General features: G+C 40.5%; 1 protein-coding gene across 1 annotated transcript; it reads left to right on the plus strand.

The window, feature by feature from the left end:
- Positions 1-258: 258 nt before the first annotated feature.
- On the plus strand, positions 259-22,980 carry LOC133542586 (papilin-like). Its single transcript, XM_061886866.1, has 13 exons — positions 259-424; positions 2,110-2,190; positions 2,371-2,480; positions 7,288-7,348; positions 9,897-9,999; positions 10,078-10,205; positions 15,671-15,988; positions 16,067-16,243; positions 19,670-19,820; positions 19,901-19,981; positions 22,157-22,307; positions 22,382-22,460; positions 22,576-22,980. The coding sequence occupies exons 1-13, from the start codon at positions 281-283 to the stop codon at positions 22,768-22,770; spliced, it is 1,779 nt and encodes a 592-aa protein (XP_061742850.1). The 5' UTR covers positions 259-280; the 3' UTR covers positions 22,771-22,980.
- The last annotated feature ends 4,024 nt before the right edge of the window (positions 22,981-27,004 follow it).

The following is a 27,004-nucleotide window of genomic DNA, read 5'->3' on the forward strand; positions in this document are numbered from 1 at the left end:
TCTAAAATGGACTTATGCTAAGTGAAAAGTGTTCTGCGGTCTGACGAGTCCACATTTCAAATTGTGTTTGGAAACTGTAGACGTCGTGTCCCTCCGGAACAAAGAGGAAAAAGAACCATACCATATTGAACCATATTCTCATGGGCGCAACGTTGAAAAGCGGCTTCTGTGATGATATGGGGCTGTGTTTCTTTCCAGAAATGTGTAACTCTGCAAAAAAAAAAAAAGTCCACCGCAGAGGACGTCGGTTCTCAGGAATATAGAAAGAGGAGGTGTTCTAATGTATGGCTGGACTCTGACTTCTCATTGGCTGTGCTGTGCTGACAGAGTGTGTGCAGAGAGAACACTGCATGTCAGTGTGCGGCAGTACTCCTTCCACCAACACCGGGACTCAACATATTTCCTCGGCATTCTCATTGAAAAGGTAAGACTTATATCACACAGTATCGGCATACTTATAGAAAATGAAAATGAACAAACGACTGAGAGAGTAGGTCAAAGCTTTCAACTTCACACTCTTTTAACTGTGTTACTATTAACCTAAATGTCCCGTATAGATATAAATTGTATTCCTATTGTTGTCCTATAGTTACTTTTTTCAATTAAAATGACTGAACCTGGGGATACTTTAGAAATGTGACACGTTAATAAAAGATTGTAATGTTTGCAGAAGTACAAACCCTGTTTCCATATGAGTTGGGAAATTGTGTTAGATGTAAATATAAACAGAATACAATGATTTGCAATTCACTTTCAACCCATATTCAGTTAAATATGCTACAAAGACAACATATTTGATGTTCAAACTGGTAAAAAAAAAATGTTTTTTGCAAATAATCATTAACTTTGGAATTTGATGCCAGCAACACGTGACAAAGAAGTTGGGAAAGGTGGCAATAAAAACTGATAAAGTTGAGGAATGCTCATTAAAAACACTTATTTGGAACATCCCACAGGTGTGAAGACTAATTGGGAACAGGTGGGTGCCATGATTGGGTATGAAAACAGCTTCCCAGAAAATGCTCAGTCTTTCACAGGAAAGGATGGGGCGAGGTACACCCCTTTGTCCACAACTGCATGAGAAAATAGTCAAACAGTTTAAGAACAACGTTTCTCAAAGTGCAATTGCAAGACATTTAGGACTTTCAACATCTACGGTCCATAATATCATCAAAAGGTTCAGAGAATCTGGAGAAATCACTCCATGTAAGCGGCATGGCCAGAAACCAACATTGAATGACCGTGACCTTCCATCCCTCAGACGGCAATGTATCAAAAACCGACATCAATCTCTAAAGGATATCACCACATGGGGTCAGGAACACTCCAGAAAACCACTCTCACTAAATACAGTTTGTCGCTACATCTGCAAGTGCAAGTTAAAACTCTACTATGCAAAGCGAAATCCATTTATCAACAACATCCAGAAACGCCGCCAGCTTCTCTGTGCCGGAGATCATCTAAGATGGACTGATGCAAAGTGGAAAAGTGTTCTGTGGTCTGACGAGTCCACATTTCAAATTGTTTTTGGAACTATTGGACATGGTGTCATCCGGACCAAAGGGGAAGCAAACCATCCAGACTGTTATCGACCCAAAGTTCAAAAGCCAGCATCTGTGAGGGTATGGGGGTGCATTAGTGCCCGAGGCATGAGTAACTTACACATCTGTGAAGGCACCATTAATGCTGAAAGGTTCATACAGGTTTTGGAACAACATATGCTGCCCGACTGTTTAATGACTGAAGCTCTACATAAAACAAGAATGGGAAAAAATTCCACTTTCAAAGCTTCAACAATTAGTTTCCTCAGTTCCCAAACGTTTATTGAGTGTTGTTAAAAGAAAAGGTGATGTAACACAGTGGTGAACATGCCCTTTCCCAACTACTTTGGCACGTGTTGCAGCCATGAAATTCCAACTTAATTATTATTTGCAAAAAAAAAAGTTTATGAGTTTAAACATCAAATATCTTGTCTTTGTAGTGCATTCAATTGAATATGGGTTGAAAAAGGATTTGCAAATCATTGTATTCTGTTTTTATTTACCTCTAACACAATTTCCCCACTCATATGGAAACGGGGTTTGTATTTAATTCCTCTCCTTCCCATAGTTTCTGCAGTTGGCGATAGAAATGGACAAGCTGAAAGTCCTGGCGCTCCTACAGTTTCTGGCAATACCCACCGTCTGGACTGTGAGTCTCACATCTGGCAATGTTTCCTTAGGGTGCTCTCAACTTTCAGTACAGTATGTTCTATAATACTGATTTATGTGCAGCATATGGGGACTATCTTGTGGCAGAAGAATGCCGCACGCTAGTGTGAACATTACTGTGTAGGCTGACCAACTGACTTTGATGCCCTTGCACTTGCAGCAGACACAGCCCTCGTACGACCACTGGGGGGAGTTTGGCCCCTTTGGCCCCTGTAGCCGCTCTTGTGGCACTGGTGTGGCAATGAGAACCAGGAAATGCCTTACATCAAGGTAAGAACAGACTTTGTATTGTTCTTTGTATGAAATAAAAATCAAATGCAGGTACACCAGGAGTTTGGACGGGTGATCTTCAAAACTATTTTCACATTTTTAAGACCAGGGATCTCGGCAATTGTCTGAGACGTTATTTTGCAGCCCCCACCTTAATATGAAAGTCTAATGTTAGTGCGCCCCCTGAGTTTTATATGAATGGCGCCTGACAGCGTTGTGTTATTTGGCTCCAAAATGGCTCCTTCAACGTTCTGGGTTGCCTACCCCTGCATTAGTGGAAAAGTAGCAAATGAGTGGAAGCGACAGAGATGTTGCCACACATACAGGGGTTCTCTTACCTGCCTGGCTGCAGTTACACCGCGACACCAAATCGTTATTTGTAGAGTAGTTCGAACGAGTGAACGTACTGAACCGAATCACTTCATGAACTGATTTGTTCCTTTCTCAGTTCAGTTGCGCTCCATGCCGGTATGAGTGGAACCGGCGCATTCTGTGACTCACTGGACCCTCGACGTCGGCGAACGACGCAGCCAGCTATTCATCATGGGGGCGGGGGGAGGGACTGAGCAAACGATTCGTTCACCGCGGATTAACGACAGGAATCACTCAGTGAACGACAAGGCTCTCGCTCTCCGCTCTGCTTGCCCCAATGCCGCGAGTGATTTTAGTAGGCTATTACTATTTTTTTTTTATTTCCCACTTTTATTTATTTCTTATTTTCATTTCAGTGCAATAAAACATACTTAACAACCAAGTGAAGTGAAGTGAATTATATTTATATAGCGCTTTTTCTCTAGTCACTCAAAGCGCTTTACATAGTGAAACCCAATATCTAAGTTACATTCAAACCAGTGTGGGTGGCACTGGAAGCAGGTGGGTAAAGTGTCTTGCCCAAGGACACAACCTCAGTGATTAGGATGGCGGAAGCGGGAATCGAACCTGCAACCCTCAAGTTGCTGGCACGGCCACTTTATCAACCGAGCTAAACCACCCCAACCAAGACACAGAGTAACACTTTGTTCATTGGACAGGCCGGAAACGCACACACAGTGTTTTTAAAAGTAACAGAATCTCTACTACAGCTGCAATGTCTGTTTGCGAACGTCAAAGGGAGTCTGTCAGGGCAGAGAGCGATTCACGTCTGTCGCCCTCTGGCCCACAGAACTGTAGCTGAGTGATTCAGGTTCCCTTCACGAACCTACAAGAACTGACTGGTTGTCGCTGAGGACGTGATTCAGGTTTGCGCTGCACTCACTCACTCATTCAGAATCAGGACTCGCGAACCTACTGACACAGAGAACTTACTGTGTCGCGGAGGAGGACGTCACATTGAGGCTCTCGTTCAGTCACGGTGCATTGGGCATTCGCGAACTGACACACACCGAGATCTGCCGCTGGGGAAGCTGTTACTGACTGACTCATGATCAGAGGTGGGTAGTAACACGCTACATTTACTCCGTTACATTTACTTGAGTAACTTTTGGGATCAATTGTACTTCTACGAGTAGTTTTTAAGCAATTTACTTTTACTTTTACTTGAGTATATTTATAGAGAAGAAAGGCTACTTTTACTCCGTTCCATTTATCTACATTAAGCTTGCTAATCGCTACTTTTTTTTATCGATCTATTAATGTTTGTTTTGGTTAATGACAGTGCTTCAAAGTAGGGTCTATGCATGCCTGCGTTTCACCAATCACATGCAGTCACTGGTGACCTTGGACCAATCAAACAGAGCCAGGCGGTCACATGACCGTGATACATAAAACCCGACTTAAACATGTTGACAAACTTATTCGGGTGTTACCATTTAGTGGTCAATTGTACGGAATATGTACTGTACTGTGCAATCTAATAATAAAAGTTTCAATCAATCAATCAAAAGTGTAAAGGAAAAAACACACTTTTTATTTCCACCGTACTTCCCGTCAAAAGCCTAAAGACTGATCGCACAGTTCCGGTCTTCACAATAAAAGCGCCGCTCCATCGCGCCTGCGCTAACAAAATAAGAGTCTCCGAAAGCCAGCGCAAACAAGCTAGCAAGCTACGGTGTTTGCCGCCAATGTATTTCTTGTAAAGTGTATGAAAACAAATATGGAAGCTGGACAGATAAGATGCCAAAAAACAACGACTTTCATGTGGTATTAGACAGAAAAGAGGAACTTTTTTTCTCCTCCGTTTGAAAACGTGGACGTCTGATTCCAATCAATGCAAGTCATCAGGATCAGGTAATACACCAACTTATATTCTTGTGTTCATGAAAGATAGGAATCTATATGTTAAACATGCATGTATATTCATTAAAACACCTTCAACATGTGAACAAAAACGGCAAAATAAATAAATATAAATTATATACTGTATATATAAATGTATGTATGTATATATATATATATATATGTATATGTCTTGATTGGATTATCCAGAGAATAGTGCTTGATACCGTGGTAGAGCGCAATATGTAGGTGTGGGAAAAATCACAAGACTACTTCATCTCTACAGAACTGTTTCATGAGGGGTTCCCTCAATCATCAGGAGATTTTAATGGAAGCATTCACATACAATGGTTCATATAGGGCACAGAGTGGGTGGGTACAGGCAGGCGTAGGGTGTGGTGATTGGCTCATGTGTTACCTAGGAGGTGTTTCCGTCTGTGGCGGCATGTTGAAATGATTTCACTGCGCTTGTTGAGGGATGATAGATCTGGATGATATATAATAAACAGTTTCTCTTTTAAGCATAGGTTGCATCTTTTATTACCACTGTTGTAAGGTGTGCTGGAGGCATCAGTCGTTTACCAAGCAAAGGTAACACGCAAGGACATTAACACATCCGACACGTACGTAGGATTAACCGAAGGAGCGTTCAAAACAAGATGGAATAATCACAACGCCTCCTTTAGAAACCAGACTTTGCGGAATTCTACAGAACTCAGCAAACACATTTGGAACCTCAAAGACAATAATGTTGAATATTCAATAACATGGCAAATTCTTGCATCCAGCACACCTTACGGTGAACACATTTTTTGAACGACTCAATTTAAGGAACTTATTGTAGTGATTCAATACAGTCAAAAGAACTGCCGATCCCATCACTATTGTAGAGATGTCCGATAATATTGGACTGCCGATATTATCGGCCAATAAATGCTTTAGAATGTATTATCAAAAATGATAGGTATCAGTTTCAAAAATTAAAATGTATGAATTTTGAAAACGCCGCTGTACGGAGTGGTACACGGACGTAGGGAGAAGAACAGAGCGCCAATAAACCTTAAAGGCACTGCCTGTGCGTGCCGGCACAGTCACGTAATATGAAAGTGAATGCAAGTCATACTTGGTCAACAGCCATACAGGTCACACAGAGGGTGGCCGTATAAACAACTTTAACACTGTTACAAATATGCGCCACACTGTGAACCCGCACGAAACAAGAATGACAAACACAATTCGGGAGAACATCCGCACCGTAACACAACATAAAAATGACAGAACAAATACCCAGAACCCTTTGCAGCACTAACTCTTCCGGGACGCTACAATATTTTATTTTCTTGCGGCCCAGCCTCACCCAGGCTCTGCATCCAGTGGCCCCCAGGTGAATTGAATTTGAGACTTAAGACCCTATTGTTGACCAAATGCTATTTTGTGTATATTAGTCTTAATATTGTACTTTACTTTATACTGAGTTCTACAAACCCTGTTCCCATATGAGTTGGGAAATTGTGTTAGATGTAAATATAAACGGAATACAATTATTTGCAAATCATTTTCAACCCATACTCAGTTGAATATGCTACAAAGACAACATATTTGATGTTCAAACTGATAAACGTTTTTTTTTTTTTTGCAAATAATCATTAACTTTAGAATTTGATGCCCGCAAAACGTGACAAAGAAGTTGGGAAAGGTGGCAATAAATACTGATAAAGTTGAGGAATGCTCATCAAACACTTATTTGGAACATCCCACAGGTGTGCAGGATAATTGGGAACAGGTGGGTGCCTTGATTGGGTATAAAAACAGCTTCCCAAAAAATGCTCAGTCTTCCACAAGAAAGGATGGGGTGAGGTACACCCCTTTGTCCACAACTGTGTGAGCAAATAGTCAAACAGTTTAGGAACAACGTTTCTCAAAGTGCAATTGCTAGAAATTTATGGATTTCAACATCTATGGTCCATTATATCATCAAAAGGTTCAGAGAATCTGGAGAAATGACTCCATGTAAGCGCCATGGCCGGAAACCAACATTGAGTGACCGTGACGTACGGTCCCTCAGACGGCATTGTTTCAAAAACCGACATCAATCTCTAAAGGATATCACCAGATGGGCTCAGGAACAATTCAGAAAACCGCTGTCACTAAATACAGTTCGTTGCTACATCTGTAAGTGTAAGTTAAAGCTCTACTATGCAAAGCGAAAGCCATTTATCAACAACACCCAGAAATGCCGCCGGCTTCTCTGGGCCCGAGATCATCTAAGATGGACTGATCCAAAGTGGAAAAGTGTTCTGTGGTCTGACGAGTCCACATTTCAAATTATTTTTGGAAATATTCGACATCTTTGCTGGCATGAAATTCTGAGTTAAATATTATTTGCAAAAAAAAAATAAAGTTTTTGAGTTTGAACATCAAATATCGTGTCTTTGTAGTGCATTCAACTGAATTTGGGTTGAAAAGGATTTGCAAATCATTGTATTCCGTTTATATTTACATCTAACACAATTTCCCGACTCATATGGAAAAAGGGTTTGTATATTTGCGCCTAACTTCAATAATGTTTGCTTGCTTTGTCTCTCTTTTTTAGGACAGATGGGGGTCATGACTGTGTTGGATCGTCCAAGTCCTTTCAGATCTGTAATACAAATGTAAATATGATATATTATATATATGTATGTATAACTATTTATGCCCTGGACGTTTGGCCGGGGGGTCATAAATAGTGCCTAGGGTCAGAATTTGTGAGTTTTAGGTGTAACTGTACAAAATGAGGTCCAGAGCCAGCCTAAAATGTTAGCATGCGCACAATAAAATGCTAACACTTCGATGGCATGCTAACTGTTAGCATGACTCACATTTCAAGTAACACATTTCATGTTGAAAAACTTATTGGGGTGTTACCATTTAGTGGTCAATTGTACGGAATATGTACTGTACTGTGCAATGTACTAAAAGTCTCAATCAATCAAACACGGCTGTAAGAGTTAGGAAATATATAAATATTAACATGCAAAATTATATGAAAAAGTTAGCATGCTTAAGTTGGCATGCTAACAGTTAACAAGTGTCACGTAAAAAAATATATGACTCTGGGGTAAATGTTTGCAAAACCAGCTCAAAAAGTTAGTATGCTGATTTTAGCATGTTAGCAAGCTAATGTTAGCATGCTATCAGTTAGCATGTGTCACATACCAAGTAATATGAATCAGGGGTAAATGGTTGCAAAACAAGGTAAAACATTTAGCATGCTAGACAGCTAATGTTAGCATGCTATCAGCTAGCATGTGTCACACACTAAGTTATATGACTGTGTAAATAGAGGAAAAAAGTTAGCATGTTAATGTTAGTATGCAAGCATGCTAACATTGGCATACGAGCAGCTAAGAAATGTCACATACCAAGTTATATAACAATATATAACAATAACAAAAGCTCAATTACAGCTCATTGTAATACCTATTCTGTGTTATGTGTTTTATGTTGCACGATTGCACCAAGAAAAATTCCTAGTTTGTGAACTCGTTCTCAAACAATGGCAGTAAAAAACTATTCTAATTCTGATATGACTCTAAGGGAAACGCATGCATACAGTTAGCATGTTTCAAACACCAAGCTAGATGTCTATAAGGTGTATGGCTGCGAAATTAGACAAAAAAAGTGTAAAATTTGCTCAAAAAAAGTTAGCACTTAGATGTTAGCACGCTAACATTAGCACGCTGACAGTTAACATGTGTTTCATTCCAAGTTATATGGCTCTAAGGTGTATGGCTGCGGAATTACACAAAGAGAGTGTAATATTAGCTGGAAACGTTGTAATGCTAATGTTAGCATGCTAGCATGCAAGCTTTTTACCTTTTGAATTCCTTCCTCTTCTTTCCTGAAAATTTAAATCAATGTTCAAGTATTTTTTTTCTTTATTGTAAAGAATAATAAATACATTTTAATTTAATTTTTCATTATAGCTGCTGTTGTGAAATATTTCTTCAAACTTATTATGATTAAAATTCCCCAAAATTATTCTGGCAAATCTAGAAAATATGTAGAATCAAATTTAAATTTTATTTCAAAGTATTTTGGATTTCTTTTAATATTTTTTTTCTGGAAAATCTAGAACAAATTATAATTTGTCTTTGTTAGAAATATAGCTTGGTCCAATTTGTTATATATTCTAACAAAGTGCAGATTGGATTTTAACCTATTTAAAACATGTCATCAAAATTCTAAAATTAATCTTAATCAGGAAAAATTACTAATGATGTTCCATAAATTATTTTTTTTAGTTTTTCAAAAAGATTCGAATTAGCTAGTTTTTGTCTTCATATTTTTTGGTTGAATTTTGAATTTTAAAGAGTCGAAATTGAAGATAAACTATGTTTCAAAATTTTATTTTCATTTTTTTTCCTGTTTTCTCCTCTTTTAAACCGTTCAATTAAGTGTTTTTTTTAATCATTTATTCTCTACAAAAAACCTTCCGTAAAAGGAAAAAAAAAATGACAGACAGAAATACCCATTGTTTTATATATAGATGTATTTATTAAAGGTAAATTGAGCAAATTGGCTATTTCTAGCGATTTGGTTAGTGCGTCTGCCTCACAATACGAAGTTCCTGCAGTCCTGGGTTCAAATCCAGGCTCGGGATCTTTTTGTGTGGAGTTTACATGTTCTCCCCGTGAATGCGTGGGTTCCCTCCGGGTACTCCGGCTTCCTCCCACTTCCAAAGACATGCACCTGGGGATAGGTTGATTGGCAACACTAAAATGGTCCCTAGTGTGTGAATGTGAGTGTGAATGTTGTCTGTCTATCTGTGTTGGCCCTGCGATGAGGTGGCGACTTGTCCAGGGTGTACCCCGCCTTCCGCCCGATTGTAGCTGAGATAGGCGCCAGCGCCCCCCGCGACCCCAAAAGGGAATAAGCGGTAGAAAAATGGATGGATGGATGGATATTTAAGTGTGTATCAAACTGGTTGGTAGCCCCTTTGCATTAATCAGTACCCAAAAAGTATCTCTTGGTTTCAAAAATGTTGATGATTGCTAACATGGCATTCATTGCTGTAGCAGTCAATGGGCGCTTGCATTGCAGCAAAAATACGATTTTAAAATGACCTACCTCAAATAAACAAACTGATATAAACAACTGTTTTCTGTTATAGGAATGTCAAAAATTGACTAAATGAATCCTTTTTTTTCCACATGACAGGAATGTCCAGTGGGTTCCAGGGACTTTAGAGAGGAGCAATGCTCCCAATTTGACCGAATGGACTTCCAAGGCAGACATCACACATGGGTGTCATATTACGCAGGTATGATACCTAATACTGCAAACTCTGTGACTACTGGACACAGGCGGCTTTAGGTGGGTTCTGCTCTGTTCTGTCCAGCCAACCCTTGTGAACTGACCTGTGTCACTCGAGAAGAGAACATTGTTTACCGTCACTGGCCCAAAGTACAGGATGGAACCCTGTGCCATCTGGGACGCAGTGACATCTGTGTGGACGGCGTCTGTAGGGTAAGGCAATTGTGTCAATCTAATGTCAACTTTATGAATTCGGGGTTGTTTTCTCTGGTTTACAAAACCCAAAACCAGGGAAGTTGGCACGTTGTGTAAATGGGAAATCAATCAATCAATCAATCAATCGATGATTATTTACATAGCCCTAAATCACTAGTGTCTCAAAGGGCTGCACAAACCACAACGACATCCTCGGGAGAGCCCACATAAGGGCAAGGAAAACTCACACCTAGTGGGTCGCCGGTGACAATGATGACTGTGAGAAAACCTTGGAGAGGACCGCACATGTTGGCAACCCCCTCCCCTCTAGGGGAACCGAAAGCAATGGATGTCGAGCGTGTCTAACATGATGCTGTGAAAGTTCAATCCATAGTGGGTCCAACACAACCGTGAGAGTCCAGTCCAAAGTGTATCCAACCCAGCAGAGAGAGTCCCGTCCACAGTGGAGCCAGCAGGAAACCACCCCAAGCGGAGGCGGATCAGCAGCGCAGGGATGTCCCCAGCCGATACACAGGCGAGCGGTCCATCCTGGGTCCAGGCTCTGGATTAGCGTTCCATCCTGGGTCCCGACTCAGGACAGACAGCACCTCATCCATTGCCACTGGACCGGACCCCTCCAGTGGGACAGAGGAGAAAAAGAAAAGAAACGGCAGATCAACTGGTCTAAAAAGGGAGTCTATTTAAAGGCTAGAGTATACAAATGAGTTTTAAGGTGAGACTTAAATGCTTCTACTGAGGTAGCATCTCAAACTGTTACCGGGAGGGCATTCCAGAGTACTGGAGCCCGAACGGAAAACGCTCTATAGCCCGCATACTTTTTTGGGCTTTGGGAATCACTAATAAGCCGGAGTCCTTTGAACGCAGATTTCTTGCCGGGACATATGGTACAATACAATCGGCAAGATAGGATGGAGCTAGACCGTGTAGTATTTTATACGTAAGTAGTAAAACCTTAAAGTCACATCTTAAGTGCACAGGAAGCCAGTGCAGGTGAGCCAGTACAGGCGTAATGTGATCAAACTTTCTTGTTCTTGTCAAAAGTCTAGCAGCCGCATTTTGTACCAACTGTAATCTTTTAATGCTAGACATGGGGAGACCCGAAAAATAAATAAATAAAAACAGAATACAATGACTTGCAAATCCTTTTCAACTTAAGACAAGATACGTTCGAAATGGTAAACGTTGTTATTTTTTGCAAATATGAGCTTATTTGGAATTTGATGCCTGCAGCATGTTTAAAACTAAGACTGAGATAGTTGAGCAATGCTCATCAAACACTTATTTGGAGCATCCCAAGGGCTAATTAGGAGCAGGTGGGTGCCAAAATTAGGTATAAAAGCCTCTTCCATGAAATGCTCAGTCATTAACAAACAAGGATGGGGCTAGGTCACCAATTTGTGAATAAATGCGCTAGCAAATTGTTTAAGAACAACATTTCTCAACCAGCTATTGCAAGGAATTTAGGGATTTCACCATCTACGGTCCGTAATATCATCAAGAGGTCAGAGAATCTGGAGAAATCCCTGCACATTGGCAGCAAGACTGAAAACCAACATTGAACGCCTGTGACCTTCGATTCCTCAGGCGGTACTGCATCAAAAAGTGAAAATCAGTGTGTATAGGATATCACCACATGGGCTAAAGAACACTTTCCGAAAACCACTGTCAGTAACTACAGTTCGTCGCTAAGTCTGTAAGTCAGGGTTGTCAAACTAATTTTAGATCCGGGGCCACATGGACAAAAATTTACTCCTAATTGGGCCAAACTAGTAAAATCCCGGCACAATAACTTACAAATAAAGACAACTTCAGATTTGTTTCTTTGTTTGAAAATACAGCAGGCAAAAATGTACTAATCATAATGTTGTTTGATTTTTTTACACCCACATGTTGCGGTTAATCATTTATTTGTCGTTTATATTTTCTTAATAATTTATGTGATGATGTTCATCAGTCAACTCATTGGTGTCAATCAAAATAAAAATATATATAGTATATATCAAAATCAAATTACAGGTTGTTATTTATGTAGTTTGATCATTTTCCTCGACTGATGTACTAACATCATGTGGTTTATTTTGTACACATGTAGCATAATTTACAAAGATACCAAGAATTGCTATTGTGACATCTAGTGGACACATTTAGAACAGCTGTTTCTTTCATTCAAAAATTTCAGGTTAATTTTTATACTTCGCAAACTTATCCCGCGGGCCGGATAAAACCTGTTGGCAGGCCTGATCCGGCCCTCGGGCCGTACGTGGGACACCCCTGCTGTAAGTGCAAGTTAAAACTCTACTATTCAAAGCCAAAGCCATTTATCAACAACACCCAGAAACACCGCCGGCTTTGCTCGGCTCAAGCTCATCTAAGATGGACTGGTGAAAAGTGGAAAAGTGTTCTGTGGTCTGAAAAGACCACATTTCACTTTGTTTTTGGAAACTGTGGACATCGTGTCCTCCGGACCAAAGAGGAAAAGAACCATCCGGACTGTTTTAGGCGCAAAGATGTTCTGGGTATGACATTAAAGTGCATCCGGCAGTGGAGGCTCCTCTATGGGGTCTTGGGGCACAAGGAAGTTAACCCCTTTACTACTGTTACCCCAGGTGGCCCTTGGCAAAGGCTTAGTACCTGACTGCCCCCTAGCCAGGGATACGGTAAAGACCTTAACGACGGAGCAGGCAGAAGACGGTAGATGTAAGAACTACCACAACGGTCGCAATGGTGGAAGAAGGCACCCCCACATTTATGTGGGCCCAGTTATAGGGAAATAGCAACCCAAGACCTCAACGGTGGAAAAGGCGGAGGATGATTGGTAACCCTGTGGAGCCTCACAACGGCCTGGATGGCGGATGAAGGCTGCAGCAGAAAAAGGTCTCCAGTCGTTTTGAACTCCATGCCACTGGACCCTTGCCCGGATTTGCCAAGAATCGTGTGGTGACTGTCTGTGCACCATTCTCCTCACGTTAAACAAAGTCACGCACATGCATCCTCCACAAGGGGGACACACCCCTACCAGGAGGATCGTCATACTCGCTTCGAGTGACCGCCGTAGTTCAAAAGCCAGCATCTGTGATGGTATGGGGGTGTATTAGTGCCCAAGGCATGGGTAACTTACACATCTGTGAAGGCACCATTAATGCTGAACGGTACATACAGGTTTTGGAACAACATATGTTGTCATCCAAGTAAAATCTTTTTCATGGAAGCCCCTGCTTATTTCCGCAAGACAATGCCAAGCCACGTGAGTGTGTGTACTAGACTGGCCTGCCTGTAGTCCAGACTTGTCTCCCATTGAAAATGTGTGGCACAATATCCATCCATCCATCCATTTTCTACCGCTTATTCCCTTTCGGGGTCGCGGGGGGCGCTGGCGCCTATCTCAGCTACAATCGGGCGGAAGGCGGTGTACACCCTAGACAAGTCGCCACCTCATCGCAGGGCCAATGTGGCGCAATATGAAGCCTAAAATACCACAACGGAGACCTTGGACTGTTGAACAACTTAAGCTGTTGGGACAGTATAGCTCGGTTGGTAGAGCGGCGGTGCCAGCAACTTGAGGATTGCAGGTTCGATCCCCGCTTCGCCATCCTAGTCACTGCCGTTGTGTCCTTGGGCAAGACACTTTACCCACCTGCTCCCAGTGCCCCCCACACTGGTTTAAATGTAACTTAGATATTGGGTTTCATTATGTAAAAGCGCTTTGAGTCACTAGAGAAAAAGCCCTATATAAATGTAATTCACTTCACTGCACTTCACTGTACATCAAGCAAGAACGGGAAAGGAATTCCACCTGAAAAGCTTCAAAAATTGGTCTCCTTAGTTCCCAAACGTTTATTAAGTGTTGTTAAAAGGAAAGGCCATGTAACACAGTGGTCAAAATGCCCCCATGCCAATTTGTTTGCAACTTTTTCTAAGTCAATGATTATTTGACTATTAATTATTTAATTATTATTATTATTATTATTTAATTATTATTTATTTGTCAATTATTATTTTCAATCATAAGAAGAAGTGCCTATTTTTTAACTAACACATCTATGAAGCAAGTTATACAATCCCTTGTATTGTCACATATGGACTACTGCCCAGCAATCTGCTCTAATGCATCTAAACAAGATCTAAATAAAATCCAGCTTACCCAAAACAGAGCTGCCAGACTAGCTCTCCATTGCTCATTTAGGACCGGCATTGAGATCATGCATCATGAATTGTCATGGATGAAAGTTGATGAAAGACTGGCTTGTGGTTTGATTCTATTTTTTAAAAAACATCTATACATACCATAAACCCTCATATCTTTATTCTCAGCTCTTGCTTGCCAGTGACAGTCACAACTACGGTACCAGGCTAGCCCAAAGAGGTGCTCTCACCCGTCTTAAACCCAAAAGTGATGTTTTGAAAAAGACTGTAATGGATCGGGCTTCACGGTGGCAGAGGGGTTAGTGCGTCTGCCTCACAATACGAAGGTCCTGCAGTCCTGGGTTCAAATCCAGGCTCGGGATCTTTCTGTGTGGAGTTTGCATGTTCTCCCCGTGAATGCGTGGGTTCCCTCCGGGTACTCCGGCTTCCTCCCACTTCCAAAGACATGCACCTGGGGATAGGTTGATTGGCAACACTAAATTGGCCCTAGTGTGTGAATGTGAGTGTGAATGTTGTCTGTCTATCTGTGTTGGCCCTGCGATGAGATGGCGACTTGTCCAGGGTGTACCCCGCCTTTCGCCCGATTGTAGCTGAGATAGGCGCCAGCGCCCCCCGCGACCCCGAAAGGGAATAAGCGGTAGAAAATGGATGGATGGATGGGATAAGCAGCAGAAAATGGATGGATGATACTTTTTCGTCACTTATTGTTTGTCTTTGGTACACTAATGTGTATATTTTAGGCCATTGGTTCTTTGTTTTATTTTTGCAAAAATGTATACAGTATATCTATTTTTATATTGCTATTTTTATCTTTGGTATGAAAATGATTATGTAACAACATTTATTAGTATTTTTTGGTTCTTTGTTGTTGCTATTTTTGTATTATGACAATTTATTATTGGATCATGTTGTACTGCATTTTAATCGTTTGTTCTGTGGTTGTGTGATGTTTTTTTGCCTGGATCCCAGGAAGAATAGTCTCCACTGCGGTGTAGACTAATGGGGATCCTTAATAAACTAATTTGCAAACAAAAATGAAGTTTCTCAGTTCGAACATTAAATGTATTGTCTTTGCAGTCTCTTCAATTGAATATAAGTTGAAAAGGATTTGCAAATCATTGTATTCTGTTTTTATTTACAATTTACACAAAGTGTCAACTTCACTGGTTTTGGGTTTTGTAGTTTTTTTTTTTACAGCAACAGAAATATATTTAGAACATGGTTTGATAGGAAAGGATTTTCTTTTATTATTATTTCTTTTAGCAGAGATTTCCTGTGATTTAAAGAGACAGTAGCACTTTGACTATTATTTGTTGCAGGTAGTAAGCCAAGGAGTGATTTTGGGCATGGAAGACGACACTCATCCCGATCATTCCCCTGCCACTGATGCCGTCGCCCCCCAGCCGACGGAGACCCAATCATACGTTTACAAAACCGGCGCCTACGCTGAGTGCTCCGCCACCTGCGGCGGAGGAATGCAGTATCGCAAGGTGGAATGCTGGCTTCAGGACCCGGCGAGCCCCCGTATGGTAGACGAAACCCAGTGTATCACGCAGGGCCTGCTGAGGCCCCAGTGCCAGCAGGTGTGCAACATGCACCCGTGTGATGCCAAGTACACCGTCTCCAGCTTTGGTCCGGTGTGTATCTTTCAAATGCAATACATTGGTGAACTGTACATGAAGCAAAGAATCATGATGGACTGTATCGTGATTTAGTGCTCAGTGACTTGTGGAGAGGGCCAGCAGACAAGAGAAGTGATATGCGAGGGTCTAGGAGGGGAACGCTTGGTTGACGAGGCCTGCATCAACCTCCAAAGACCTCCCTCGGTCCAGACCTGCAGGAGAAGAGTCTGCCACACACACATCACCTGGCATGTTTCCACCTACGGACTGGTAATTACAGCATTTCAATACTATGGAAATCCTTTAAAAAACAGAGGGGTGACTAGGTTTAAAACACAGGGAAATATTTAACTCCCTAATAATAATATTAATATAATCATAAGAATAGTGAGGTTATATTATGATTTGTATTATTTGTATTGTATCTATTTTTTGAAACACTAATACAAAACCTCACAATAATGTCTGAATACTAAAAATGTTATGACAGACCGCCATAAAAAACGAAATAGAATTTAACATTTTTTTTTTATTGAATGAGAGACCCAGAATGTACATGAAAATAAAGAATGTGGGATTTACAATATTATCTATGAACAATAAAACACTAAATATTGACAACATATCAACGTCACACCCCTTCTCCATCGACATATTTTACATTTAAGCGAAATGCAACAAAAATGCAACAAACACAGCAAAATATGAAGGCGAAGGGTAAAAAAAACCCATCTACTATCTGATATATCTGATATATCACTAAGCTTCAGAACTTTGTTGTAAAAATCTCCTTCCGCATCTGTCCCTGACACCCTCATTTCAGGCTGACACTCTGTGGAAACGCTTGCCACCCACACTCGTCTGAGCTGCTGTGACCTAGATTACCATAGTAACTAGTATATCAGGCCTGGGTGATTATTTTGCCTCGGGAGGGCCAAATTTAGAGAAAAAAATTTGTCTGGGGGCCGGTATACCTATTTTTAGGAACACTAATACAAAACCTCAAAATAATGTCTGAATACTAAAAACGTTATGACAGACCGCCTTAAAAAACGGAATGGAATTCTAATTCTTTTTTTATTGAATGAGACACCCAGAATGTACATGAAAATAAAGAAATTGGGATTTACAATATTATCTAAGAACGATAAAACACTGAATATTGACAATATATGAATATGTAAACCTATGTAAAAGCGCTTTGAGTCACTAGAGAAATGAAACAATAATGCAACAAACACAGCAAAATATGAACGCGAAGGGTAAAAAAAACCCCATCTACTATCTGATACATCTGATATATCACTAAGCTTTACAACTTTGTTGTAAAAATCTCCTTCCACGTCTGTCCCTGACACCCACATTTCAGGCTGACACTCTGTGGAAACGCTCCCCACCCACACTCGTCTGAGCTGCTGTGACCTAGATTACCATAGTAACTAGTATATCAGGCCTGGGTGATTATTTTGCCTCGTTGTGCCAAATTTTGAAAAAAAAAATGTGTTTGGGGGTCGGAACCCCTCACGATAATGTCTGATTGAAAGCAAAAAAAGTTAGGACCGACCACCTTAAAAAAAGCAATGGAATTTTACATTTTTTTTACTGAATGAGATACCCAAAATGTACATGAAAATAAAGAATGTGGGATTTACAATATTAACTATGAACGATAAAACACTGAATATTAACAACATATGAACTTCGCTCCTCTTTTACTCCTCAAATCAACTCCTCCATAGACAATTTTTAGAATTAAGCAAAACACAGCAACGATTTTATATATATATACAGGTATATATATAGGGAAGCACGGTGGAGAGGGGTTAGAGTGTCTGTCTCACAATACGAAGGTCCTGTGTAGTCCAGGGTTCAATCCCGGGGTCGGGATCTTTCTTTGTGGAGTTTGCATGTCCTCCCCAGGACTGCTTGGGTTCCCTCCGGGTACTCCGGCTTCCTCCCACTTCCAAAGACATGCACCTGGGGATAGCTTGATTGGCAACACTAAATTGGCCCTAGTGTGTAAATGTGAGTGTGAATGTTGTCTGTCTATCTGTGTTGGCCCTGTGATGAGGTGGCGACTTGTCCAGGGTGTACCCCGCCTTCCGCCCGATTGTAGCTGAGATAGGCACCAGCACTCCCCAAGACCCCAAAGGGAATATATATATATATATATATATATATATATATATATATATATATATATATATATATATTAGGGCTGGGCAACGATTAAAAATTTTAATCGAAGTTAATCGCACTATTTCTCCGATTAATCGCGATTAACTGCATTGTATACGCAAAGCCCAATAATGAATTCAAAAGTAGTGTGTAGCGCACCTTTATTGGAATATTCTCCCACATGAAAAAAAGCGCCAAAACATTTGTTGTGCAAACACAATTTAAATCAGTCCTTGTCAAACAGTTGCAGTTAAATAGCATATTTTATGAAAATCAACTCAAAAAATGTAAATACAAACATTTAAGCTTATTACTACCACTGCCAGGGTATTTAAGTTATCCTGTTTGTTATGGAAAATGAATATAATCTACATACAAATCTCTGAGCCACAATCATAACATCTGAACAAGCAATTTCTGAGGTAATAGCAGAATTTTTTTTTTTTATCAGGGTCTTATATTTAAAAAACCTATATTATAGGTAGTGGGCTGTTTTAGGGAATTTTTGATCAAATTATCCGTAATAGCAATATTAATAATGTTGTGTTTATTCTGCGTAGTGCACTTAAAATAATTATGACCATATCTAGGAATTGATATGATGGGAATTTCCCGATTGTTTGCTTGGTGCTTTGATAAACTGAACGCATATACATGGTACTATATTGTGATGTTATGAGCCAGGGAATAAAAGAACTACCCTACCCAGCATGCAACAGGAGTGACGAGCATGCGCGGTAGCCCGGTATAGGTTGTGTGTCGCCATGACGGCATCTTGTATGTTGTGATATGCACGCTCTGAAAGCAAACGTTAAGAACTCAGCCAACACGCCTCGTCTGCATTATTCATAAATAGACAAACAACACATACACTCCGCTGCTGGATGTAGCAAAGTATTCCCATGCTAGCTAGCCGGTCTAGCAAGAACGCATCATTCAGCCCAAAACGGCCCGATCTATCCACATCCAGAATTGTCTGGCGGTCGTAAGTGATCCCGGAGTGACCACGCTGTAAGCCAGCCGTGAATTTTGCAGAATTGTCCGGTATTTTTGCCAAATGTTCCGTCTTTACCAAGAGCCCATCGACGCCGGGCGACGCCATCTTGTTAAGAAAAGGCGTTAACAAAATAAAAGCATGTAAACAACATACGCAAAAGTGCGATAAAATAATTTTCGGCGTTAATAGATTGATGAGTTAACGCGTAATTAACGCATTAATTTGCCCACCCCTAATATATATATATATATACATATACACACACATATATATACATATATATATACAGTAAAGTATATACCTACAAGATGTTTACATAGTTTTAGTGCATGTAAACATACCAAGTGTTTGGGGTGGCAACGTTGGTTTTAGGGCGGGATGGGGAGGCCTTTAGGAGTCCCAGGATGTGGTGCTACGCCTCTGGACACTGATTCAATATAACAAAGAAAAAAAAAACACTTGACATGACATGATAACAAATGACAATGCATCTTGCCGTTCATGAACGTGTCATTTTGCAGTGCACTCGCAGTTGCGGCGGCGGTGTGAGGGAGAGGCAGCTGGGCTGCTTTGACGCCAATCTGAAGCCACAACCGGTGGTCAGGTGCGGGATCATGAGGAAACCCGCAACTGTGGAGCGATGCAACACGCAGCCCTGCTATGAAGCTCAGGGTGAGGCAACTCCACATCTGTGGCGTACTTCTTCAATGTGATTGTATTAAAAGCACTCAGCGGATATTTCCCCTCTGTAGGAGTACCGAGTCTGCAGGATCCGGGGGCGCATGAAAGCACCATGACCGGATTTGTACCGTATGTTCATGAGGAGCCTTCAGGTTTGTAGATTATACAGAACCAGTGAAGTTGGCACGTTGTGTAAATAGTACATAAAAACAGAATATAATGATTTGCAAATTATTTTCAACCTATATTCAATTGAATTCAAAGCAAAGACAAGACACTAATAAACTATGTTATTATTTCCTAATATTAGCTCATTAGGAATGTGATGCCTGCAACATGTTTTAAAAAAGCTGGGACAAGTGGCAAAAGAGACTGAGAAAGTTGAGGAATGCTCAACAAACACTTATTTGGAACAGGTTAATTGAGAACAGGTGGGTGCCATGATTGGGTGTAAAAGCACCTTCCATGAAATGCTCAGCCATTCACAAACAAAGATGGGATGAAGGTCACCACTTTGTGAACAAATGCGTGAGAAAATTGTTTGAGAACAACATTTCTCAACGAGCTATTGCAAGGAATTTAAGGATTTCGCCATCTATGGTCCGTGATATGATCTGGGGAATTCACTGCACATAGGTAGTAAGGCTGAAAACCAACATTGAATGCCCGTGACCTTGGAACCGTCAGGAGGTACTGCATCAAAAAGCGAGTGTGTAAAGGATATCACCACATGGGCTCAGAAACACTTCAGCAAACCACTGTCAGTAATTACAGTTTGTCGCTACATCTGTAAGTGCAAGTTAAAACTCTACTATGCAAAGCGAAATCCATTTATCAACAACATCCAGAAACGCCCCCGGCTTCTCTGTGACGGAGATCATCTGAGATGGACTGATGCAAAGTTGTTTTTGGAAACTGTGGACGTGGTGTCCCCTGGACCAAAGAGGAAAATAACCATCCGGACTGTTATAGGCACAATGATCAAAAGCCAGCATCTGTGATGGTATGGGGGTGTATTAGTGCCCAGGGCATGGGTAACGTACACATCTGTGAAGGCACCATTATTGCTGAAAGGTCCATACTGGTTTTGGAGCAACGCATGTTGCCATCCAAGCAACGTCTTTTTCATTGACGCCCCTGCTTATTTCAGCAATTAAATTCTAAGTTATTGATTATTTGCAGAACAAAATTGCTTGTCTTTACAGTGTATCAAATTGAATATATTTAAAAAAGGATTTGCAAATCATTGATTTCTGTTTTTATTCCCGATTTACACAACGTGCCAACGTCACTGGTTTTGGGTTTTGTATAACTCAAGGATTAAAATGAAAGAAAAACATATTCAAACCTTTACAAACACCTTGAAATGGTCAACCACAGAGCTGTTTATAAACCTGATTCAACTTATTCAATGATGTTAATGCGCATACTTGCCAACCCTCCCGGATTTTCCGGGAGACTCCCAAAATTCAGCGCCTCTCCCGAAAACCTCCCGGAAGAAATTTTCTCCTGAAAATCTCCCGAAATCCAGCGGAGCTGGAGGCCACGCCCCCTCCAGCTCCATGCGGACTTGAGTAGGGACAGCCTGTTTTCACGTCCGCTTTCCCACTATATAAACATCTTTCCTTCCCAATCACGTTACAACATCTACGGATTTTAATAAAAAACTGCACACACAAGGAGACGAAGCAGAAGAATGAGGAAGTTACAGCCATGGCGACGCCGTCTGTAATAGAGTGATTCTATGTTGTCTGTTGCCATCTCCTGGTGAATGTTGGCTATAGCGTTATGGGGTGGCTTTTTGATTGGCCAACGATTTATGTGGTGTTGCGCACCTGACGGCAAGTGACTCTCGCCAGTACGCAAATGGCACTACAAAGGTTACTCAAATAGTGAAAGGTAAGTGTTGTTGTTGTTTTATTGTAACCAGCAAGCACAGTACAGTTAGTAGAACAACTGTGTTTTTATTACTCTGTATTTGATTGGTGCCGTCTGAAATTTAACTATTTATTTTATTTATATATATAATAATATAAATATATATAGCTAGAATTCACTGAAAGTCTAGTATTTCATACATATATATATATACATACATTTATATATATATATATGAACATATATACATATGAAATATATATGAAATCCTCGAGTTGGTGAATTGTAGATGTACAGTATATATATTCCTCCCCTCTTAACCACGCGCTGCCCCAACCACGCCTCGACCACGACCCCCACCCCCTACCTCCCGAAATCGGAGGTCTCAAGGTTGGCAAGTATGTTGATGCGTCATTATTTGTATATGTCTCTGCATGTTGATGTTCTAGCTTCCAGACCAAGCCCTGACAGTGATGCCAACCCAGGAGTAGTTACTCCTGACTGTCACCAGTCTACTTTTGGCTGCTGCCCTGATGGCCATACCTCCGCCACTGGACCCAGAAACGGGGGTTGTTCCCGAGCTGACTGTGTTAACACCAGGTAACAATTGTTTGTTTCTTTTTAAAAACTGTTGAAAGATGTATTGGCTAAGTTAAAGTACCTTCCAATCGTAGATACGGATGTTGTTTGGATGAGGTTACACCTGCTCAAGGATTTGGAAGAGCCGGATGTCCCGAATACCAGACTATTGTGGTAGGAAATGGCCTATTTAAATTGCAATGTTCCAAGTGCTGCTGAAAAACAGGAAATCACCATCATCTCTTGCAAAAGTTGAATCGGATCTTCTTCATTTACCTTTGCACTCCAGATCCCGGCAGATCCAACCCCTCCACCTGCACGGACTGTGTGCTCCCTACCCCGCGACCCGGGGCCATGTGACACCTGGAAGAGACGGTTTTATTACAACACAAGCAGCGGCAAATGTACAGAGTTTTGGTTCGGAGGCTGCCAAGGCAACGCTAATAACTTTTTTTCTCTTGCAGCCTGTCAAAGTCAGTGTTAGGTCTGCGGGCTACACCCCTAAAACGCCCCCAAACATAAATGACAATTAGGCAATATAATATGTAGGTGTCTATGACTGTTTCATTTTGTAACTGGCATATTCACAGCTCCTGGTTGTGTTTATGTTCATTGTTTACAATTTTGGCATGTCGGTCACTGTCATTTGTGTAGTGTTGTTTGTGCAATTCAATAAAAACAATGTGATTACCCATTTTTAAATGGTAATGTCCCTCTGTAATGTGACACTGGTTTAAGTCCAGTAAAAATATTGAAACTGACATTCTTCATCCCTATGCGGATTAATTATACTGCACATATTGCAAAGTCAACACTTCAATATTTAACTACTCATGTGTATGTCTGGTCTTGTCACCCCCTCCCGAGCAGAAGGGCGACACGGAAGTGCGGCTGGATCAAAAGAGGCGTCGGAGAACAAAAAGTTGCTTTATTACAAGCGAGCGTCATTATACAGGACTGCAGTACCTAGAGGAGGTCAAGTCAAAAATATTAGGCACTCCTAACTTGAAGAAACCAAACCAACAGTTTTATATTCATCCCTCCTGTCTCAGTGTGTGTGTGCTAAGTCAGGAAAGCACATCCTGACTGGCTTATTAGTGATTCCTAAAGCCCCAAAAAAGTCTGCGGGCTATAGAGCGTTTTCCGTTCGGGCTCCAGTACTCTGGAATGCCCTCCCGGTAACAGTTCGAGATGCTACCTCAGTAGAAGCATTTAAGTCTCACCTTGAAACTCATTTGTATACTCTAGCCTTTAAATAGAACTCCTTTATAGACCAGTTGATCTGCCGCTTCTTTTCTTTTTCTCCTATGTCTGCCCCCTCCCTTGTGGAGGGGGTCCAGTCCGATGACCATGGATGAAGTACTGGCTGTCCAGAGTCGAGACCCAGGATGGACCGCTCGTCGGGACCCAGGATGGACCGCTGGTCTGTGTATCGGTTGGGGACATCTCTACGCTGCTGATCCGTCTCCGCTTGGGATGGTCTCCTGTGGACGGGACTCTCGCTGCTGTCTTGGATCCGCTTTGAACTGAACTCTCGCAGCTGTGTTGGAGCCACTATGGATTGAACTTTCACAGTATCATGTTAGACCCGCTCGACATCCATTGCTTTCGGTCCCCTAGAGGGAGGGGGGGGGTTGCCCACATTTGAGGTCCTCTCCAAGGTTTCTCATAGTCATCATTGTCACTGGCATCCCACTGGGTGTGAATTCTCCCTCCCCACTGGGTGTGAGTTTTCCTTGCCCTTTTGTGGGTTCTTCCGAGGATGTCGTAGTCGTAATGGTTTGTACAGTCCTTCGAGACATTTGTGATTTAAGGCTATATAAATAAACATTGATTGATTGATTGAAAAGGAAATCTTAGTGTGTAAGTGTCTGAAAAACAAAGGCTTGAAGTCATAACTTAAATGTTGACGTTGAGCCAGACAGGTAGTCTCTTCTCAAGGATAGGGCTACCACTTTTGCATTCCGAAGTCCCAACTAGGGCCTCTTTCCTACAAGAAGTGATCCAATCCACCTGCGAAAATCGAAACTAAGGGGCCTTATCTTATTATGTGTTCAAACTGAATTACCACTGTTTACTTAAACTTGGTAGCGCATGTGTCATGATGAATAAGCCAAACGTTTTGAAAGTAGAAATGTTTGAATAGGATAAAAAATGCAATGTCAGAAGAAATTGCTTGTGAATGCTGAAAAGCCACAGCCCACCCAATATTCTAACAGTTAGCATGCTACCCCGGTAGGGACAAGTAACAAGAAATTTGACTAAATATGGCTAACATGCTAACAGTAAGCATGCGTCAAGTACCAACATATGTGACTCTGAGGTGTATACCTGCAAAATTATCCATGAAGCTAGCGTGCTAACGGTTAGCATATGTCAAGCATCAAAACATATGATTGTGAGGTGTATATCAGCAAAATCATTCAAAAATCTAATATGCTAATATTGGCATGCTAACAAATTACAGGTGACAAGTATTTAACATTTCAGGGGGGTCACCCACATCTGCGGTCCTCTCCAATGTTTTTCATAGTCATTCACATTGACATCCCACTGGGTTGTGAGTTTTTCCTTGCCCTATGTGGGCTCTGAACCGAAGATGTCATGGTGGCTTGTGCAGCCCTTTGAGACACTTGAGATTTAGGGCTATATAAATCAACATTGATTGATTGATTGATTGATTGATTGATTGATTGATTGAAATACCAACATTTTTACTCTTGAGTGTATATCTGAAAACATAGTTTTTGTTATTGTGCTAGCAATTATCTAACATTAGCAAGGAACACGTTGGCTTTTGAACTGTTTGAATCGGTTGAGAAATGTGGAAAATTTCGAGATTACAAACACCAAAACCACTGAAGTTGGCACCTTATGTCAACTGTAAATAAAACACAATACAATGATTTGCTAATCCTTTTCAACTTATATTAGAATTGAATAGACAGCAAAAACCAGATACTTAACGTTCAAATTGGAAAACTTTGTTTGTTTGTTTTTTTGCAAATATTAGCTCATTTGGAATTTAATGCCTGAATCATGTTTCAAAAAAAAAGCTGGCAAAAGTGGCAAACAAGACTGAGAAAGTTGAGCAATGTTCATCAAACACCTTTTTGGAACATCCCACAGGTGAACAGGCTAATTGGGAACAGGTGGGTGCCATGATTGGGTATAAAAGCAGTCTCCATGAAATGCTCAGTCATTCACAAACAAGGATGGGGTGAGGGTCACCACTTTGTGAACAAGTGCGTGAGCAAATCGTTTAAGAAAAACATTTATCAACCAGCTATTACAAGGAATTTAGGGATTCGGTCCGCAATATTATCAAAAGGTTCAGAGTATATGGAGAACTTACTGCACGTAAGCAGCAAGGCTGAAAACCAACATTGAATGCTCTTGACCTTCGATCCCTCAGACGGTATTGCATCAAAAACTGACATTAGGGTGTAAAGGATATCACCACATGGGCTCAGTAACACTTGAAAAAAACACTGTCAGTAACGACAGTTCATCGCTACATCTGTAAGTACAAGTTAAAACTCTACTATGCAAAGCCAAAGCCATTTATCAACAACACCCAGAAACGCCGCCGGCTTCGCTAGGCCTGAGCTCATCTAAAATGGACTGATGCAAAGTGTAAAAAACTGTGGATGTTGTGTCCTCCGGAACAAAGAGGAAAAGACCCATTCGGATTTTTATAGGCGCAAAATTGAAAATCCAACATCTGTGATGGTATGGGGGTGTATTAATGCCCAAGGCATGGGTAACTTACACATCTGGGAAGGCACCATTATTAAATTAAATTCTGAGTTAATGATTATTTGCAAAAAAAAGACATACCATTAAATATCTTGTCTTTGCAGTCAATTCAATTGAATATAAGTTGAAAATGATTTGCAAATTATTGTATTCTGTTTTTATTTATGAATTACACAATGTGCCAACTTCACTGGTTTTGGGTTTTGTAGAAAAATTGACAACGCATTTTAAATGGGATAAAATGTCTCGAGAGATGTGGAATTCCTAGACCAGGGGTCACCCACCTTTTTGAAACCAAGAGCTACTTCTTGGGTACTGATTAATGCGAAGGGCTACCAGTTTGATACACACGTAATAAATTGCCAGAAATAGCCACTTTGCTCAATTTACCTTTAAAAAATAAATCGATATATATATATATAAAAAAGAGTATTTCTGTCTGTCATTCCGTCATACATTTTTTTTTCCTTTTACGGAAGGTTTTTTGGTAGAGAATAAATGATTTAAAAAAAACACTTCATTGAACGGTTTAAAAGTGGAGAAAACACGAAAAAATAAAAATTTAATTTTGAAACATAATTTATTTTCAATTTCGACTCTTTAAAATTTTAAGTTAAACCGAAAAAAAGAAAAGAAAAACTATTTAATTCGAATCTTTTTAGAAAAATTACAAAAATAATTTATGGAACTTTATTAGTAATTTTTCCTGTTTAAGATTCATTTTAGAATTTTGATGACATGTTTTAAAAATAGGTTAAAATCCAATCTGCACTTTTTTCGAAAATATAACAAATTGGACCAAGCCATATTTCTAACAAAGACAAATCATTATTTCTTCTAGATTTTCCAGAACAAAAATTGTAAAAAAAAAATTCAAAAGACTTTGAAATAGGATTTAAATTTGATTCTACAGATTTTCTTGATTTGCCAGAATAATTTTTTTGAATTTTAATCATAAA

The sequence above is a fragment of the Nerophis ophidion genome, linkage group LG24, assembly GCF_033978795.1.
Source record: "Nerophis ophidion isolate RoL-2023_Sa linkage group LG24, RoL_Noph_v1.0, whole genome shotgun sequence".
NCBI lineage: Eukaryota > Metazoa > Chordata > Actinopteri > Syngnathiformes > Syngnathidae > Nerophis > Nerophis ophidion.

Coding starts and splice junctions, on each gene's coding strand:
- LOC133542586 (XM_061886866.1), top strand. CDS start 281: ATGTATGGCTGGACTCTGACTTCTCATTGGCTGTGCTGTGCTGACAGA. Junction 16,244..19,669: donor ATGTTTCCACCTACGGACTG/GTAATTACAGCA, acceptor GTCATTTTGCAG/TGCACTCGCAGTTGCGGCGG. Junction 19,821..19,900: donor GCCCTGCTATGAAGCTCAGG/GTGAGGCAACTC, acceptor TCCCCTCTGTAG/GAGTACCGAGTCTGCAGGAT.